At 38.6% G+C, this 19,108-nt stretch overlaps 2 protein-coding genes across 3 annotated transcripts in view; one reads left to right on the top strand and one right to left on the bottom strand.

The window, feature by feature from the left end:
* The window catches only part of CPT2 (carnitine palmitoyltransferase 2), a 7,320-nt gene extending 5,062 nt beyond the window's left edge, over nt 1-2,258 (bottom strand). Inside the window, exons 1-3 of the mRNA XM_085308008.1 lie at nt 2,119-2,258; nt 1,153-1,233; nt 931-1,037 (exon numbers count right to left, since the gene is read on the bottom strand). Coding sequence (XP_085164134.1) covers nt 931-1,037; nt 1,153-1,233; nt 2,119-2,243 — 313 coding nt within the window. The 5' untranslated portion in view covers nt 2,244-2,258. The remainder of the gene's footprint in view (nt 1-930; nt 1,038-1,152; nt 1,234-2,118) is intronic.
* Nucleotides 2,259-3,599: 1,341 nt separating this feature from the next.
* Nucleotides 3,600-19,108, top strand: part of SLC1A7 (solute carrier family 1 member 7) — a 52,570-nt gene continuing 37,061 nt past the window's right edge. The window contains exons 1-2 of one of the 2 annotated variants that reach the window (XM_085308016.1): nt 3,600-3,740; nt 4,848-4,927. In XM_085308016.1, the coding sequence (XP_085164142.1) occupies nt 3,600-3,740; nt 4,848-4,927 (221 nt within the window). The remainder of the gene's footprint in view (nt 3,741-4,847; nt 4,928-19,108) is intronic. The other variant, XM_085308018.1, reaches the window with a different exon arrangement.

Here is a 19,108-nt window from a genome sequence, read left to right on the forward strand (position 1 = left end):
TTTTTTTTTTTTTTTTTTTGGTTAAGTTTGGAGCACTGTCCTCTTCTGCCTCCCAAAGTTCAGTTTTCTTGCTAAATAACTTGAAATTATTTGAAGGAAATTGATGTAGTTTCCTTAAAGGAGTAACTAGAGTTAAGCTCCTCTATTAACCTAAACATAAATAGTAATGGGGAAAAAAAAGAAAAAAGATAACCACTGCAAACTCGAATTTAAATACAGTAAGTCATGAAAAAATACTTTCTTCACTGTCCATCCATCTCTTATACCAGCATTATGAGACAATTTTCACAAGAAACTGTGCTTACAGAATATTCCTACTAAGCCGTCCATCCTACGCTTAAAGTCTCTACCCTTAAAAAAAGATATTTTAACATAAGAACTCACAGCGATTTTAACTATTTCCCCATTTACAAAGGCACTGCAGAATGCATGATGTTCCACTACAAATGAATAAGCTAGAAATAATACTATATGCCATAGAAAAATTCTATTTTTCAACAAAGTGATCAGATTACAGAAGTATATTTCCAGGTAATCACTTTGTTTGAAAAAAGAAAAGTATTAAGGATTGTGGTTCACCACTCCCATTGCTTTTATCCCACAGCATTTTACTRTATTTTGCTAGTGGCTTTAAAATTCTTTATTTAAAAAGGGGAAAAAATCTTTAGGATCAGAATTCTTTTTAAACAACAGTAGACTGTCCTGCAGAATTCTGGCACACAAAGATTACAAGAAGGCAGTCTTCTGTCCACCACAGAGGCACTCGTAATTTAGTCAAATACTGCCACAGCTGGTCTTCACAGCTTGTTATTCCAAGTTTATGCAACAGACAGCCTGAACTGCAACCTATTTTCTCTCCAGTATTATGAACTGCCTGTTAGCAAACATGATGATCTGAAGACTTTTTCTGTATCCTGTAGGCCAACATACCTGTGATGTAACTAGTATGCTTGTTCTGATTGTCTTGAGCAACTAGTTGCTCRTGCAGCTGTCTTCCAATTCCTTTTTCAAAGTGCTGAGCAAGTTCTTCCGTTTTCCTAAAGCAACCAATAAACCAGGCAAAAGGCTATCACAARTCTTATTTTTGATACTTAATACTCAGCTTTGAAGCAGCAAAAGATACTGCAATGTGTGTATTTTGTTTGTCCATACCTGAACTGGTCATCGTTCAAAAGAGGTTTTTGGGCATTCAGATATCTCCTTATTGTATCTTCTAGTTTGGGAATGGGCAGTCTGAAGGAAGGGGGAAATGTAGACACACACACTTTAGGAGCAATAGTACTAACAAAAACCCATTTCTTACACATTAGTCTCTCTTTCCTATTTTTTATTATAGGAATTATATTTATCCTATAGTATAATACCCCATATTATCCAAAGGTCTTAAAGTTACCTGTGGAAGAGGAGGAGGGGAAGAAAGGAAATAGATAAGACATACATCATCCCTGCATAAAGTTCTTTTGGTAAGAAAAACGGTGAAAATCTAACTGGAACAACTTGTTATTACAGTGAAAACTCTCAGTAGCTTACAGGCAATACAGAAAGCCAGGAATTGTTTCAAGCAAGAAAATTTAACAACAAAGTTTAGCTTGGTAGCCACCTCCTGTACCCAGGCCTCACTGCTAGGTCCTGAACACCTGCCTTTTCTTACCGGTTTCCTAATCAATGCCTTTGCAACCTTCCCCTCAATATAAAATAATCCTATTACGCCCAAAAAACTCACTTCACAAGATGTTTCAATAGCATCGGTGCTAGAGCCACAGCTCTGGCGGTTTTTTGTTTTGTTTTGGGAGGGGGTCTATGATTTCCTCGTCTGAGATTTGTGAAAAGTGCACGCAGGGAAGTACACAAGGACACGCAGCAGGGCTACGGGGAGTTTCGTTTCTGCTCCGCTCCTCTCCGCCGGGCCGCTCGCCGGCCCCACACGGCCGCCCGCGCGCGCGCGCCGCCGGCAGTAACGGTCGCGGCGAGCCGTTACTGCGCCCCCCMCACACACACACTCCCGCCGCCGCGCGCGCCCCCAACCCCGCACATCTCCTCCCACCCCGCACCCGCTGCGGAGCCCTTCCCCGCTCCTCAGGCCGGCCCCGAGGGGGCCCGGCGGGTGCCCCGCGGCACCTGGGCAGGCTCTTCTGGTAGTGCATGGTGGGCACGATGCTGCGGTGCAGGTACTCGGCGCTGCAGTAGCCCCGCGGCGCTCCCGCCGCCGCCCCCCGCCTCAGCAGCAGCTGCCGCGCCGCCATGATGCTCGCGTGACCCGCCGCGACGCACCGCCCGCCCAGGGGCCGGCGACGGGGCCAGCGCCGCCTCCGCCGCGGCTCCCCCGGCTCCGGGCGGCTCCGCCCGCGGCTGCCCGGCGGCCGCGGTGGAAGCGCGGCGGCGGCTCGTTTGCACTAGCGCTAACGTAATTTTATGTGCTTAAACGCTCTCCTCGGGGCAGCCCTCCTACTCACTCCGCCTGGGGAGTCCGGCGTTTTCCTCTCTCCTCCTCTTTTGGTGGGTGCCCGTACGGCTCATCGACCACAGAGCATCCACGGCCTCCTGAAGAAAACTTCTCTGTTTCTCCTGTGCTCTTCTACGAGCATCTGCTCACATATACTGCGTAAAACCAGCATGATAAACACCCAAATCTATTGTAGAGTATGGAATATTTTTTCCATAAAAATAATAATGCTAGAATACTAACCCAGACACAACGGTAACATTTCTTTAAGAAAATGTGGCGTAGTGAATAGTTACAGTAGTGTATTTTTTATCAGATACTCATTAGAAAAATCAGTGTTTGGACCGAGTGCAGGCAGGGCGAAGGAAAGGAAAGCAATCCACGTGGCTTAATCTGATTATCCTCTGAAAGTAAATTGGCCCTACTCTAACCAACGTAGCAGCAGGAGGAAAAAGTGAAATCATTTCACTTCCCAGGTGATAAATGCCAAACACCAGGGAGTGTGCTTTTAGGTCCCAGGGTAGTGGTAATTCCTATCTCATACAGGCCTCTTATTCTATACATTCAATTTCTTTTATATTCCTATTTACTAAGAAAAATAAATAAATAAAGAGCCTGCTTTAGTTAATGAAGCCTAGTTTCACCTAGCTTGCCCTGTTGTGATAGTCCAGCTCCAAATCTTACCTGCGCTGCCCTTCAGAGGAGCTACGYGGTAACATGGCTTTTAGCACCTCAGAGGCGTAACGCCCGCTGTTCGTTCCCTGGTTAGCTTTGGCTGTTCAGACCCCAAACCGGGAATACGGGGGAACGCGCGCGAGCGTTACCGCTCTCCCCGAGTGTCACTTTGTTCGGAAGCAGGCTGCTTTTAGCCATACTACTGCATTCTGTTCCAGTTTTCTAGAGCTCCYCTAATCTCCTTCCAGGTTCTTAATGATGTATTCAGTAATAGGATTGTCGGTATTAATTTGGAACAATAATGCCAGCTGCTTGCTTGGTGGCTATTGGCAGAGGGGTGACCTTGCAGGCCAGCTACGCAGCGCTGGGGGTGCTTTGATCTGATCTGTGCAGAGGCAGAGCGGTCCCCTCCGGCCGGAGGAGCTGGCGAAGTCTYGCCCCGGGGAATGCTGATTTTTCCCCAAAGAGCACCCAGGGCAGCATGGCGGTGGCTCTCGATGCAATCCTTGCCCGGGTCAAGGATGTCTGTAAAAGAAATGGTCTGCTCATTCTCTCGGTGCTGTCGGTCACGGTGGGCTGTCTTCTTGGATTCTTCCTGAGGACGAGGCGGCTGTCTCAGCAGGTACGTGTGGCGTGACGGAGTGTCGCTGCGGAGAAAACACTGTACTTAGGTAACTAAAGGCATTAGCAACTTGAGGAACTTCAGAATGGACTTTTCAAGATAAAAAAACACGTATGAGTATTCGTTAAAACTTCTACAGTAATCTACACCGTTCTTTTGAGTCCTTTCACATATTTTCAAAACATAAGTCCTARAAAGTCATACAGTTCCAGTCTTTAAGATATCTAGTAAGTCTAGCATAACCACTTTATAGTGTTGCAAGTATAGATAATAATACTGAGTGCTTAAACTGGATGAAACATAGCCTATAATATATATGTTTAGAAAATTSCCTGGTAAAAACTGGTAGCACAATATATTCCATCAGATTTTACATTACTTTGGAGCGTGTGTCTTAACAAAACACTGGGAATAATTTTATCCTTCGTCTATACAGAAGTCCAGATGTTTGTATTACACCAGTAGTATTTCACATTAATCGATTTGGGATTTCCCACCATTGTAGACTATGTTATTAAGTAGCTTGGGGATTTCTGCTTCACCATACTCCAGCTAATCTCTTTGCAGGTACTCATTTCTTACTGCTGTAATAGTCTAACAGACTAGATAGGCATGGCAATATGCATTGCTAATACATTTTCCTTCTCAGAAGAAAATACAAATCTCAATTGAAAAAATATGGCACTAAGTAAATGTGATAACTAAAACCATTCTATGTACTGCTACCACTAAACTCAATCTGATTTTTTTTGTGTCCAAGCTGTAGTTTCTTACACATGTAGCAAAACATGCAAAATGCAGAAGGAAGGGATTATATGGACGAACCTCGTAACAGTAGTCCTCAAGAGATGGCGTATTGCATTTTTTCCTGCTTTTGCAAAGGGATGAACAATGCAGTTTGGTTTGGTTGAATTACAACACTGTATGTAATCTAATTAATTTTAAAGCAATCTTTTAAAGCCTACTGTTTTTGCCRCCTTGTATACCGGAGTTGCAGATTTCACAAATATTATCTCATCATATCACTTGACCCACAGCTGTTGCAGAACTTAGGAAGACATATATTCCTTATCTTAAAACAATAAACATCTCTCTCTGTATTTGTAGGAGATTAGTTATTTCCAGTTCCCTGGGGAATTACTGATGAGGATGCTGAAAATGTTGATTCTCCCACTGGTTGTCTCAAGGTAAGAGAGGACAAAGATTGTTCCAATAACTTTTGAAATTTCCAAAATAAGGAATATCATGACCACTATTTTGATTTTAATTGAGTTAATATCAAAGTGCCAAGACCACTACTGATAGCTGCACATTTATATYTATAATAGAGCTCTGAATATTTCATAATCAATGCAAAAATTTTGCCACAATCCCTCATATGGGTAGTACTTACTTAAAAACAACATTTTTTAATTGATGTTTTCTTCCTTAATTTTAATGGGAGAACTTTTTCCTTGAAGCTAACTGAAAGTTAAAGGTATGGAATAAATAATACAGCATACCAAAAAAGCCTCCCTTAAATCAAAATAATTGAAATAATACTCCTTACAAATATGATGAAATGGCACCATTAATTTATAATCTTCTGTAGTATTTTGGGAGATTTGCTGCATTATGATGAATATTGAGCAGAAAAAATGTTTCTGCTGAAAAAAATTATGTCTGACTTCAGCTGGAATATAAGCATTGAAAATGAGACTATAATTCACTTTTCAAAATGCAATACTGGGTTGGTTATGGTCTTGAAATATTATATTTTTCTCATCCAGGAATTCATGAAATACACTTTTCATTTAATGGTCCTAGGTGAATATGTTGTTTTTCTTATATGTCTTTATTTCAYTTTAAATGTCACTGTAAAGTATAAACAGCTTCAGTAAAATGGCAGAAAGTAACTGGAAGTAACAATAGACTTTTTAAAGTAGATGTGAATCTTTGACAGCAGCACTAGCTAAGTGGCTCAAATAAGACCTTCAGCAAGGCACACTAAAATAAATCAGACAAGTCATTGGGAAGAACTGGGTTCTCAAATCTCAAACCATTTTTTTTCCTACTGGAATGTATTTTAGAGATAAGAAGTAATTGTATGGGAAACTAAAAAAGTTAGCATCTATTTGACTATTAGAATAGAGTTATGTAAACTTACATYGGATGCCTTTACCTCCAGTGTACCAGTTAATATAGGCAAATGTGCAATACAATRCAGTATGTAGAGAGCAGCACACTAATGTATGTGTTGCAGTGAACATGATGGAAATAAAACTAAAGAAAATAAGCAGTTAGTATGCCTTTCATACTTGTGTATTATATGTGTTACAGACTTTTCCACACATAAATATTAATAGCAGATCACTCATTTATACCAAATACATGCTAGTCTGATGGTAATCTGCGACGTTTGCCATGGCTTTTCTCCTATGTATTTTGGTGATTCTTTATTATGTTAAAGGTAGAACACCACTATTTTCATTGATGACAGAATTAATGGTGTAGGTCTTGGTTCTGTTCCATGCAGCTAGAGAAAATCAAGACAATATATGTTGAGATTTTTTTGAGATGTCAGAGAAGAGTTTTCCAAGGAAAACAAGAAACTCATATGAGGAAGCAATGTAATAAGGACAGGAAAGGGTTGGAGATAAGTCACATGTCCTTCCCTAAAATTTACAGTTCTTTCGATCCCCACTTTTTATTAGAGATGCCAGGAGAAGAAGCAGCACCAGATGAAAAGCTGCTCTGACACAGCCTGTGGTAGCTATAGGTTATCTACGGATAAGTCAGGAACAAATCTCTGGGCTGTACTATTAGAAAAGATGAACTTCACTCTCTGAAGAAGAATGAGAAGAAACTTAGTGAAGGGATCTTCAAAAGGATTAGCTGTCCTTGCAAGAGAGTATGAGTCAGTCTCTCTATACCACAGACTAATTCTGTTGCCTGCTGACATTTCAGTTGTTTTTGCAAACAAAAGATACACTAAATGTAAATGCATCTCCATACTGTGCTTTTTTTTAATAATAAGTACAATATTTCCCACACATAGTGTTCATAAATTTAGTAAACAAAGGCTGTTTTTTAACAATCTACTTAAACTAAATTTCTTCTTGGAATAAGAATATTCTYAGCCTGCACTGTGGGAGCAATACCAAGTTTATATTATAAATACGCAGTGTTGTTGTTTATAAAAGCCAGGGATATAGCATCCTGAAAAAAACCTCTGATCTTATGCCCCAGATGAAGTTAGTGCAATTTTTTTCATTTAAGAAGTACAAAATTATCTGTAAAGAAAAAGAAAGATGAGAGGAAAGGAGAATTAAGAGAGGTGTTCAATCCGAAATACCCTATTTGCAAGTCCAGAGTTTATCTTGCAGGTTTGTACTATACCTCATTTGACTAGATGGCTATATAGTTAGATAGTAAATAGGAATTTTGCAGGTTGTCTCCATTAGGAAGGAGAAAGTAATGACAGCATCAGGTATCTTTGTTTATTTAAAAAGTTTCTTGCCTGCAGGAGAAKTTAGTCAAACAACAGAAGACTGTTTCTTCAACATGTAGTTCCCTTATCTTATGTAATTCAGTCACAATACCCAGAAATGCTGTATCTCAAATTTTACTAGTCTGTTCCATGTTCCCAGTGATCCTGTCTCTGCTCCTGATGTCTCCTAACACCTTTTCCCACAGACAAAAATCTTGAAAAATCAATCACCAGTAAAACTAGCCTGCCAGTTTGAGCCTTACATAAGCTTTTGGTTTTGGTGGTGACACGGACTTTTACTAAGGATAGAGGTTAATATTGTTTCAGCAGAGCTTTTGCCAACATGGTGGAAGATGTCCCCATCCACATCGCTTCGGACAATTCTATAAGATACAAAAGAAGTGATTTGAACTTCTTCAGATTTAGGCAAGTCTGGAGCGCATACTCTAAGTCAGTTTTCTTACCAGAGGATTCACACCACCACCATGACCCTGAAAGAAAGTGCTCATCACTGTCCATTGTGAGAATCCATAAAACATGGGAATTTGCAAAATTCTCAGTAATTCCAGTCAACTGGCCATTTAGATCATATGACACATTGGTTCACATGAACACTGTTTATTTGCCTTTGCCTTCAGAATTGAGAAGACACAAAAAATCTCACTCTAGTAGTAGTTCCAGGTCAGGATGGTGAGTTACTAGCAGAAAGGTGGAATAAAGCTTGAACTAACAGCATATGTCACTTTCCTTAGCATGTGTGTGTGTGTGCATGCGAGTGCATGCAAAATAAATATCTTTAAAGAGAAACCATACAGCCGGACACAGTGCACCAAAAGGAATCTACTTTAGGGGTCTTCCGTTGTTTTATTATTCTGTACAGTATCAGGGAAATTGAGAAAAAGACTTGCATCACAAGATGGACAGAAACAATGCCTAAATATTAAAATTCTTAAGTTAAAAAAAATGAAATTAAGATTCTTCTGGAATCACAGTCTGAATACATTGAAATTAGCAAATAATGYAAAATGGGCAAGTTACTGCAAATTTTTTTGAGGCAGTTTAGAGGGAAGAAGATAAGGGGTAGAATCATAAAATAGTTTGTATTTCATAGGAAATGGATCTTCCTCTCTGTTGGCTTAATCTTTTAGTTGCCAGCATTGTCATGAAGTAAGACTAAGCTCTGTATATGCTTGGAATTAAATAGATCATATGTGTCTATTTAAGTTTCCTATTCATGATGTGAAAACATTAGAAAGAAGGGTCCAGACTTTTTGAGAAATACATGCCAGGTGTGAGAATATAATATAGAATGTGAATAAAATACGGTAAGAAATAGTCTGACAGGTTTTGTAATCTGTCCTAGGAATAAGAGGAATGTTCCAAGGTCCAATTTCAGACCCTACTGTTACCAGATATACAGTGCTTATTATGTATATACACATAGGGTACTATTTTTAAACCTAGGAGTATTAAGAAAGCACAGAGAGAGCGGGAGCCAAATCTAAATGCCCATRCATGCACAGACTCTGCCTGAGCTCTTACAGCAGTTTGACAGGGAGATCCCCTCAACAAGTCTGAAAGATCTGCTGTGGAAGAGCTAAATTTCCTTGACTTCTGTTCTTTGGGGCAGAGGCCTTGATCCTCATTTGATGACTACTGCAGTGCAAATAATAACAAATATAGTTCCTCCATTATTTTCAAAATACTTCAACAAATACCTTAGTTTTTCAAGTAAGCACACACAAACTTGGCAGTGACAGAAATACATCCTCTTTCAGTCCATCCTTCACTGAATCTTCTGATATGCTTAAAACAAGTCTAGATACTCAGATATACTGATCTGCACCTGCTGATCAGCTGGTCAAAGGTACTCAAATTTGTTAAGTCTCATTTCTTCCTATCTAAGCAATTCCTTGACAGGTGTAGGCTCAGTGCTGTATTACATCCTCTAGCCAGGAGATGGCTCTGTCTAGAAGACTAAGAAAACCCGAGTGGCTACAGAGGTGTTTRGTCATTTCATTGCAGTAAGGATTTAGTTTCAGAGGCTATCTGATGCATTTTCTAACACAGTGTTACYCTCCCAGAAAATAAGAAAATCTCTACTCTCTTTGAGCATATTTACTTACAACTTTCATGTTGCATATATCCTTTATGTTGTCAAGAAAAACTGATTGTCTGGTATATCTGGGCAACCCTTTAATTTCTCAATTTTTTTAGTGCTTGAAACAATTAAATCTAATGTCAATGTCCTTGTGYGCCACACTAAGCAAAAAAGCTGAGAGAGAAACAAACACTCAAGTTTCCCATCAAAATCATCTCACCTTTGCTAAAGATAATACAAACACTTTGGCCAAATATTCCCTGTGCCAGCAGCAGTGATAATCCACAAAGTCTGGCTTGAACACAGGCCGGGAACACTGGCAGTTACTGCACAGCAAYTCATGTGCTGTTGGCTCCCTTTGGGGTGTCTTTGTCCTTGTGCCCTTCCCCTGCCCTGTGATCTTCACCTCATGYTACCAGTTTCATACTTTGCTAATTCCAGTGGGCCAGAACTTTAATAAGCATAAATGCATTGACTAAAGAAGTATTTGAGGAGGCTGTTACTGAAACCTGATTTTCTACAACTTCATATCTTGTTGTGACTGATGTTCTGAAGAAACAACAGTGACTGAAAAATTTACCACTGCTGAGGCTTTTATAATGCTTCTTTCCAGTATGGATTCTTTCTAGCAGGCAGAGAGCTTACACTGTAGTGTCTACCCCAAAAAGGAAGTTTGAGTCTCCTTTTCTGTTCAAATTGCACATGTGCCAATGACTCTGTAGTGGAAGAAGTCTGACTTCACAGTGTGAATGTCGTAGAGCTCTCTGTGCATGTAGAATATATCACTTTCATCAGACTACCTGCATCTTCGAAGATGAATTGCAAAATGTGTGTGCTGCAGATCTGTAAGGCAAGCTGGGGAGGAGATAGGGCTTGCAGCCCATGGGTTCTTGCATCAAGATAGCAGTAGAAGCACATAGATGGTTTCTGACCTGTATTTAGCCATACAGTTTCACAGACCTTACAAGAACTTAATTCTCTCCTTCTGAGACATCCACCCTCTCCATATCATTTAACAGAAAAATGAATTAAGATGTTATTAGCAAGGCCCCTGCCATGACACATATACACAGCTGTACTGCATAAGCCATGTGTCTCCAGAAAAGCCAGCTAAAAACAGAGCTACATAGATTACACTAGCAGAAAATTTGACCTATTCAGTTCTTTGTATTGATTTAAAATGTATTTCTATATAGGCAATAGAAAGCAGGGTCCTTTACTTCAATACCCTCTTGTTTATGTGATTAAGACTTTTATCTGATGACAAATACATGGTCTAGATTTCCAAGACTATTACTGGTAGTGAGCAGTGAGACTACTTGTGGGAAAGAATTGTCGGGACAGAATTTAACTATCTAGCTGCCTTAGATTTGTTTTAAATGTGCTTGTAACTCCAATGAATAGTGCTTTTAGAGAGAGCAGTTTGTTTCATTTAACCTTAGAACTAATTATTAGAGGTTTTTTTATTTACCATTAATAGTTTTCTAGATATTTAAGAAGTGCACAACAGAGATTTGATCCTTTTCCATGTGCAGAATCTGTTAAAAAAAGATTGTTTCCTCAGCTGATCTGACCTGGATTTTGATAAATTATAAAGCTAATTCCTCCAGGTATGCGGTGCCTGATACAAACAAACATATGCTAATAAAAATCAATATTTAGCTGAAGGTTTGTTTGAGGATAGGAAGAAAATATTGATACTGTTGGGTTTTTGTTGACTGAATCAAATATGATTTGCTAAATATAAGAACTGTCCTCCTTCAAGGGGATTCCTGTCTATAATACCATCAGTTCTGGTAATCCCTTATCCTTCTGCTCRGATTCCTGATTGGGTCATCAGGAATCCTGTTAAAACCTAGTGTTTAATTAGGAAATTACTCCATTAAAGTACCTTTTTTCTCCATATAATGTTCTTTCTCAGCACTCTTGTTTGGGAAAGCATTGGCATTTTAACGTCCCGCTAATGAAAAATATTGCTCTTTCTTTGTCTTTCTGTTTTAATGGGATTCAGTTGTAGTTCAGCTCTACTGTGCTGTATCAAATTTTGCTTTTCAGGACTCATTAATTAAATTTGAAGAATTTATAGTTGTATAAACTCTGTAAAAGGATGTGGAGGTACACTGGGTGCAAGCAGATGTGGGCACACTTAGCTCATGAACCGAGCTTGGCAGACACATGCCAGCTCTATGCCGGAAGCCGTACAGCCGCATTAGTGTGGCTTTGTGCCCAAGCTCATATGCAAAGGACTAATGTGGCTATATGGCTTGCAGACTAGTCTTGGCAGCTCAGAGCAGAGACAGCTCGAGCTCATGGCTGTCTGCAATCATCTGTGCAGACATGCCCTAAATAACTTCATAGCAACAGCATATTCCTTGAGAGTTTAGGGTTTGGTTAAAAAGATGTGGTGAGATAGACTATCAGCKTGGATAAATTCTGTCATGCACTGCTTTGCTTGTTGTCAGCTGTGGATGAAACTGATAACACACCACAGACTGGGGATTATTTGTCTGCTTTACTACATGAGCTTACAGTTCGCTAGGGATGAGAAATTTGACTCAAACAGTCTGAGGTCGGTACTGATATTTGAAATATAAATCTTCTACCATGAATATAAATCAGTGCCTGATATGGTCGCTATAGTATCTATTCAGAATGGAAACACAGATCTCTGAAAGGCTGTGTAATTTGTCTTTTTCTCATTTATGATTAAATTTAAACCAAGAGACCAGCCAGAATTCATTCACTCAATAATCCCAGTTTTACATGAATGACAACATGTGCAGTGCTAATGCTTCTAATCCATTCCTGGTACTGAGAGATTGTTTTCTACGTTGTCTTGACAAATTCACATAATTTGAATGAAGATTGACTGGGAAAGGGTAGATAACATAAGCCTCTGCTCAGTTTTGTCTCTTGTCTTTTATGCTGTGTGTAAATTAAACTCTTCCCTCCAGTTATTATTTCCTGGATACCAGGCACTTCTGTTATGCTTATGCAAGCTAACATAATCTGGGGCATAATCAAGTGCAGTCATTCAAGTATTGTATTATTTAGCAAGGTGTTGAGGAGCAGCTGCAGAATGCTGCCTGTGGCTCTCCGAAGATCGTACTCAGAACAACATTTGATAATGTCTTCAAAGCAGCAGTATTTTCCCCTATAATTAAATTGCTGCTAGAAGCTCAGAGCTTTTTCTTCACACTGTTAGAATCCGGACTTTTTTCTCTAATTTATCTATATTATCTTACCAATAGAAAAATACTGGCAGCCAGGAGCGTATCTTCCCCAATAGAGGAAGGTAAATACTCTGTTGGGTTAGTATGGGAAAATCTGTGTGGTATCTGAATGTAACATAATGTGTGTATAATTTCCCATTTCTGAATTATGCCATATTATCATTGTTACCTGAATAATAATAGAAAACAAACCGTTAGCCCTTTTGTAGGATACGTTAGGTACAATCTTTATTGAGGGGAAAGTCAATCTAGAGGTGCGAGTCTTTAAATGGATGACTAGATAGGATAAATATATTTACTTACAGAGTGAAAAACAAAACTGTACTTGAATGAAAATGAAAGGGAAGGATTAACCAAGGGTAAGAAGAACTAGTCAGAAAGCAATCTGACCCGACACAGTTATATTACTTTATATTATCCGTATCTATTATATTGCAGAACTCATCTCAAATTACCCCCCAAAATTTCCAAATGCTGTTTTGAGATTGCCTGAGCTAATCAAAGAAAATTCCATTCTACCTTCATAGGAAACCATATTATGAAACCCTGCTCAGTGCCTCAGACATCTTCACAGGTTTCACTTCATTATCCGTGCAGTTAGACATGTGTTTAGACATGTAGAGTCTAATGGTCAGGTCCATAATGGCTCCTTTCTATCCCTYTAGTGTTTTCTCTACTTGTGTAACCTAAAGGTACAAACTGTTTAAGGGAAATGAAACAGGTTGCAGAGTTACACGTGTCGTAATGACAAAATTGGTCCAACTCAGTACAAATTATTTAAGAAGTGTTGGTAGAGACCTAGTGATGTGCAATAGACATCTATAGTGACAAAGTGAATGAATATGGAAAGCACCAAAGTGATTACAAATTGGGTATGAGTAATTCGTAGACCTAACAGAATCTTTCTGTAGTCTCCTAAGTGCTCTAAAATACTTATCTAAAGTGTTTGTAAAAGAAACTGTAATGGCATATGAAGCTTGAGGGTCTGTCTCTACTTCCTATGCTTCCTAAGGACAGAAACATCTGTAAACCATAAACAGCTGAATGAATCTGACATTTGTTTAGAATTCAAATTTGTGTTCCAAATCTTTTTGTTCTTTTCTTATTTTAAAAACAATTGAAAGAACTGTCAAAACAAAAAGTCAAATGTTGTTAAGATTCCTGGTTCTTTCAACTCTTTCTACAGATATGAAGCTCTATATCCATATTTAAGAGATAATTTGTTTCCACTTGTATCCTGACCTTTGGATTTAGGGAATACCTTCTTTTATTAGAACAGCTAAAGTCAACAAATGAGCCTGGATATGCTGCTATAATAGAATGTCTCAGATCTCCTTTATCTCTCAGTGATCAAAGGTTGCTGTTCATTCCTTCCAGCATTCGTAGGTGTATGCAGTAGCCCTACATATTGGACAGTTTGGGAGGGAGCAGTGATGAAATTGTTATTGGACACAGATCATGGACACATGAGTGGAATGGAGTCTTGCCTGTTTACTTTAGACCATGAGAACAGATTTCCTATAGCACACTAGGAAGAGCCAATGCGTGATGTGAGTTCCTGGCAGGCTTTGGGCAATGCATCTCAGTTTCTTATTAATGCTTACAGCGGTTACAGAATAAGGAAAAGGAGACCTCAACATTTTGGGTAAAAGTAAAACTTGCACTATTTTATTAAGCATCAGTTTAAAAACTGATTTCTAAAGCTGTATGTTACAGTGTACTGGAAATGTAGATTTACTTGTTTCATTTTTTTTCTGGCAGCCTAGCTGTAAGATTAAATGCCATCTCTGCAACTAGCATGTTACAGACAACTAGATTTTCTAACTTATTGTTCCTCTGTTGTAATTTGAAGATCAAGGGCCAAATTTTTCACAATGCTTGTCATCTAAGAGATCGTACTGTCTTTTGTAAAATATCAGTATACTGAGCTTCTCTGAAAGATTAATTCATGTTTGAGGTGCTACTTATAGCTGATAATGTAGATGATATATAACATATATATATATACCATATATAGAAACTACTGCAGTACTCCTATTTGTAAAACAGCTACCACCTTTTGTATTTGTTTTTATTGTACAAGGACAGTTTATTTTCATCTACACAAAGATATCTGAACTTTAAAAATGTTGTTTCCTATTATCTGATATTATTTCAAAGGAGATAAGCCTTTGTAGCCCCCTTGACCTTCAGCAGGAATCTAGACTTCTTGGTTCCTTTGCAAATCCAGCTGTAATCCTATGAAAACTTTTGGGATGGCACTGGGATCATTCAACTGATTACAAGCTTTTTGCAGATTATGATAGTTCCTTAGTTGTGTTCAGATCAACAAAAGCCTGTTAATATACTGGTATTCTGCAAACTATTGTAGTCCAAGTAAAACTTGCAGAGAGTCTAGGTGTCATTTTAATGCCTATGTGGACTGCACATAGTGATGCATTGAAAAAGTGGTTATCTTTACAAATGGGGCCATTCTCCTTCAAGTGCACAACAGAAATCTGATCCAGCTTAGTTTGGGGTGTGAACATGGAGTACTGCAGGGTTTTATCTTCCTTTGCACTTAGACAAATGGGAGGGCATTCCAATGCCACATGGAAAATCTGGGCATCACTTAAAAGTGGGTAGATGGGACTGGAGGCACAAGGTGGCATTGGCTTCCATCCAACATGACCCTTTATTGTCTGTAATACGTACTGCATGCACAGATCAAGAGATGTGCTAGCCAGCTGTTTTTGCATATGCCTGGGCATGAGGCATTTTTGCTGAACAGTGTGTCATGGCATCTAGAGGCAAAAAAAAACCAGACTATAACCTAGCACATTAAGCAGGGGAGGGTGAAGGTGGCACAGAGAGAAGCACTCTCATATGGCATGTGTTGAGAGCAGCAGACTTCCTTAGCACAGTCATAGATAGCAGTGAGGTCTGGATGTATTCTGGCTCAGTAGATATGCTGAAGAAAGCAGAGGAGTATTTATCCTGGAAAGCAAAAGTTATTCTGATTCCTCTTTCGTGTTACCTTAAATCATTTTAACTCCTCTGGAGACTATAAACCAAATCAAGCATCATACTAGATACAGAAAGACCCAGAGAAAGTTTCTCATCTCTCTGTCATATTTGRTAAGTCTGCTATTTTCATTGCTGCAAACTGTTTCATAAAGGTACCTCAACAGAAATGAAGCAGCCTGTCACAAAAGCAGATACAGTTGGGCTCAGGTGAGGAAAAGGCTGATGGTCCTTCCCAATGCAAAGATCACTTCAGGCACATGTTCCTTCACTACACAATTGTTTATCTTTAAGTAAGTGTCTTATTATCTCTGTTTCCTTGTCAGTAAAATGGAAATACTACTGTCCTACATGATAGATGGTTATATTAGAAAAGCACTTTAAAATGATTGAATGGGTGGTGCTATTGAAATGAAGATTATTACCATTTTGAAACTTGAAGTGCCTGACCTTAAAAAAAAGGTAAATGAGAGCCTGCCTGCATGATCAAGCAGCATTAGTGAAGCCAGCACTTCACTTTCATGCTGCTCAACTCTAATATAATCATCTCTAATGTAGCTGCTAGAGGAGCTTCCCAGCCACACTGGGAGAACTTGCTTAGGAAGGTCTTTTCTGTGGCATGCAATTACAAAATGAGAATGCAAGGGAGGGTGGGGGATGAATGAAGACAAACATGATTCTAGGAACAACTGCTGGTGGTTAATACTTGACCATTACTTCTTGACAGGATTAATGTCTTTCTAATCGCACTAATCTCTTCTGATAACTTTATCCATAATCCATCTATTTCAAAGCAATATCCAGATGGCTTCTGGTGGTGAAGAAGACAAATACATATGCAGAATGGAGTCTTAAAAGCAGCTTCTTATGTTTTGCCTTTCTGAAAATATAAGTTTTGATCTTGATGCCGGTCAGAAAAATGTGCTTTTTTATCAGAAGGCAATAGAAAAAGTAGAAAATCCCAGGGAGTCTAGGAAGTTCTATCTTTATTTGTAAATAAAATAGTTCCTAAATACTCTGATGTTTATCAGTGACAGCCAAAGCAAGTCTAGAGGTGCCTATAAAGGGGTAGCTACTTGTTTGCACTGGAGTAGTTAGATTTATAAGGTATTGAAAGAACTTTCTTCCTCATTACTAAAAAAATGGTATAATAAATTTTGATTTTTTTTCCTCAAGTTTCTCTCAAAGTAGACATGAAACATAGTACTTAACAGGTTCATTTCTTCGTACCATTGGCAAAGTCTTCCTCTGTAGTTTTGAAAATCTTCCTCTTTCCTTCCAATTTCTCCTTAAGATCTTAATCTACATTTCATTAGCTCTTCCACTGATCCTGACTTCCCTCTTCACCTTCCTCCCACAGCAAAGACCCAATAAAGAAATCATTTATTTATTCATAGGCCTAAAATCATAACCTTTCATAAATCACATGGAAACCGTCCAAGAGAAGTAAGCAAACTTTAATCATGCCATCCTAGATAAAGCAATTAAGCTAGGATTTTCTAAACTAGCACTCAGTAGTGAAATAATTAACTCTTAAATGTTTGTCCCACTACAATGCTACAAGTAGCTTGAATTTTTTTTATTATTGTCTACRTCCAGCTCTTGATCAAAATGTTGCAATTTCAGTAAATTTACTGACTTCCTGACTCTCTAATAAAAAACATGATTAAATAGATCAGAGGGGAAACAGACAGATTTGGCTGCATCAGATTTCCCAGAAAACAAAGCAGAGCAGATGTAGAATTACCCAAGTCTCAATTAAAAAAAGATTAAAATAAAAAATAAAAAAGAAAAAAAGAAAAAAAGTCTAGACATCTTTTACATTTTAAGAATACTTTAAAAAGTATTTTCAACCTGTAAATATTGTGGAGCATCAGTTCTACATTGTGTGGAGATCTTCAGGTTATCAGAACACTAATTTTAATGAGGCTTGAAACCCATAAAAATACAAGAATCATAGCACACATACTTATAGAGATATTTTGTAGATACAACACTTGGGAAGCTGTTCTTTTAAATCTTATTTAGTCCCTGAAAATACACAATTTCATCCAAGATCTGTTGGGCAAACAAGCTAGAATAAAAAGATTAAGCAGACTGCCCTAGATAGGAGAAAGAAAAGCTGTAGGAAGATCGTATTTTCATATAACTGAAACAACCTATGCAGCAGATAAAGAGGTCATGGAGCTACTTGATTTATTATGGTATCTTGTGATTGTGTCCAGCATCAGATGTTGCAAAGCAAGGTGCAAGAAACCTCTTAAACCATAGTAATAAGAGGTTTCCCTTAAATCTTTGAATACAAGATGTAATATCTCATCCAAAACTCACTAACATATATTTTTGAAGCCTTAGGCTTGACATCATCTTTTTCTGCACAAATAATAAATAGTTCCTGAACATGAAATTACAAGAACTTTATTGGAATTCTTTGCCAAACTGATTAAATGAATGAGAAGTACTTTAAATACTCAGAAAAGCTGCAAAGTGTTTTTTTGTTGTCTCATTCCTGTTTTGCCTCTTTGGTAATCATTAAATCATGCTACTCTTAAAACATACATATGGAAGCTACCTAGCTACATAATAAAACAGATTATTTTAACCTATGAATCAAGTATCTGTCTCATTATTCCATGTCTGACCAGATTCTGGCTTGAGAAGAATTCAAGGTACCCTGTTTTTCATTCCTTTGCGTTGCATGAGAGCCTACTACTGGATGGTAGATAGAGAAGTATCTTTGTTCAGTCTTGGAAAAAGTTTGGGAAACTGTTGGAAAGGTTTTTATGTAGCCAAAAATACATCTGATGACGACTGGAATTAAAAGAAAAACCTGAAATTGATACAGTGATCTTAAGCCATTTGGAAGCTTATTCCTCCCGACTTCCCTATTCTGAGGAAGTAAAAAGACTACATTTCCTGTTATTTCTCCACTACATTATGCATTATACATTAGAGCTCTAGATACCAACAGTGAGGAACTCCGGTGACATAACTGCCTATTGCTTACTGCATACAATAACTGTGATGATCAGTGTGTCTGTTAATCTCAATGTCTTCTATTCCTTCTGGCATCAAACGTACGAAGCCAAATGAAAAACAGTTAGTGATTGCACTCTCATATTAGAGGCATTTGTTCCTGAAAGTCATGCTGAACAATTGCTTAAAATGACAGGACTAGTGTTACAACAGGGCCTTTGGAGAAGTGTTTCCCCTGGTCCATTCTTAAAACTGAGCATTGCAGGACACGAGGAACACAGCTTTGAATCCAGACTGTTGTTCGGCCTTCTGCCACTCAACAGTTACCCCTGTTGCACCTCCATAGTTAATTACTTCTGAGGACTTTCTCATCACAGCATGAACTGATCATGACTTTATCTGATGACAGGATAATCTCATTACAGATGATGATCTTGTTAATGAATATCCCCAAGACAGAGCAATCTCATTATTAGCCCCCTCAGGATTTGTCACCTAAGAGCCAATGTATGATTAGATTCTAGTTGTGAAACATCCCGCCAGATCTAACTGAACAATGTCTGAGGCTGAGGTGACACCCCTAAAC

This window comes from Rhea americana, unplaced genomic scaffold, assembly GCF_003343005.1.
Source record: "Rhea americana isolate MKP2758 unplaced genomic scaffold, rheAme1 scaffold_27, whole genome shotgun sequence".
Classification (NCBI taxonomy): domain Eukaryota; kingdom Metazoa; phylum Chordata; class Aves; order Rheiformes; family Rheidae; genus Rhea; species Rhea americana.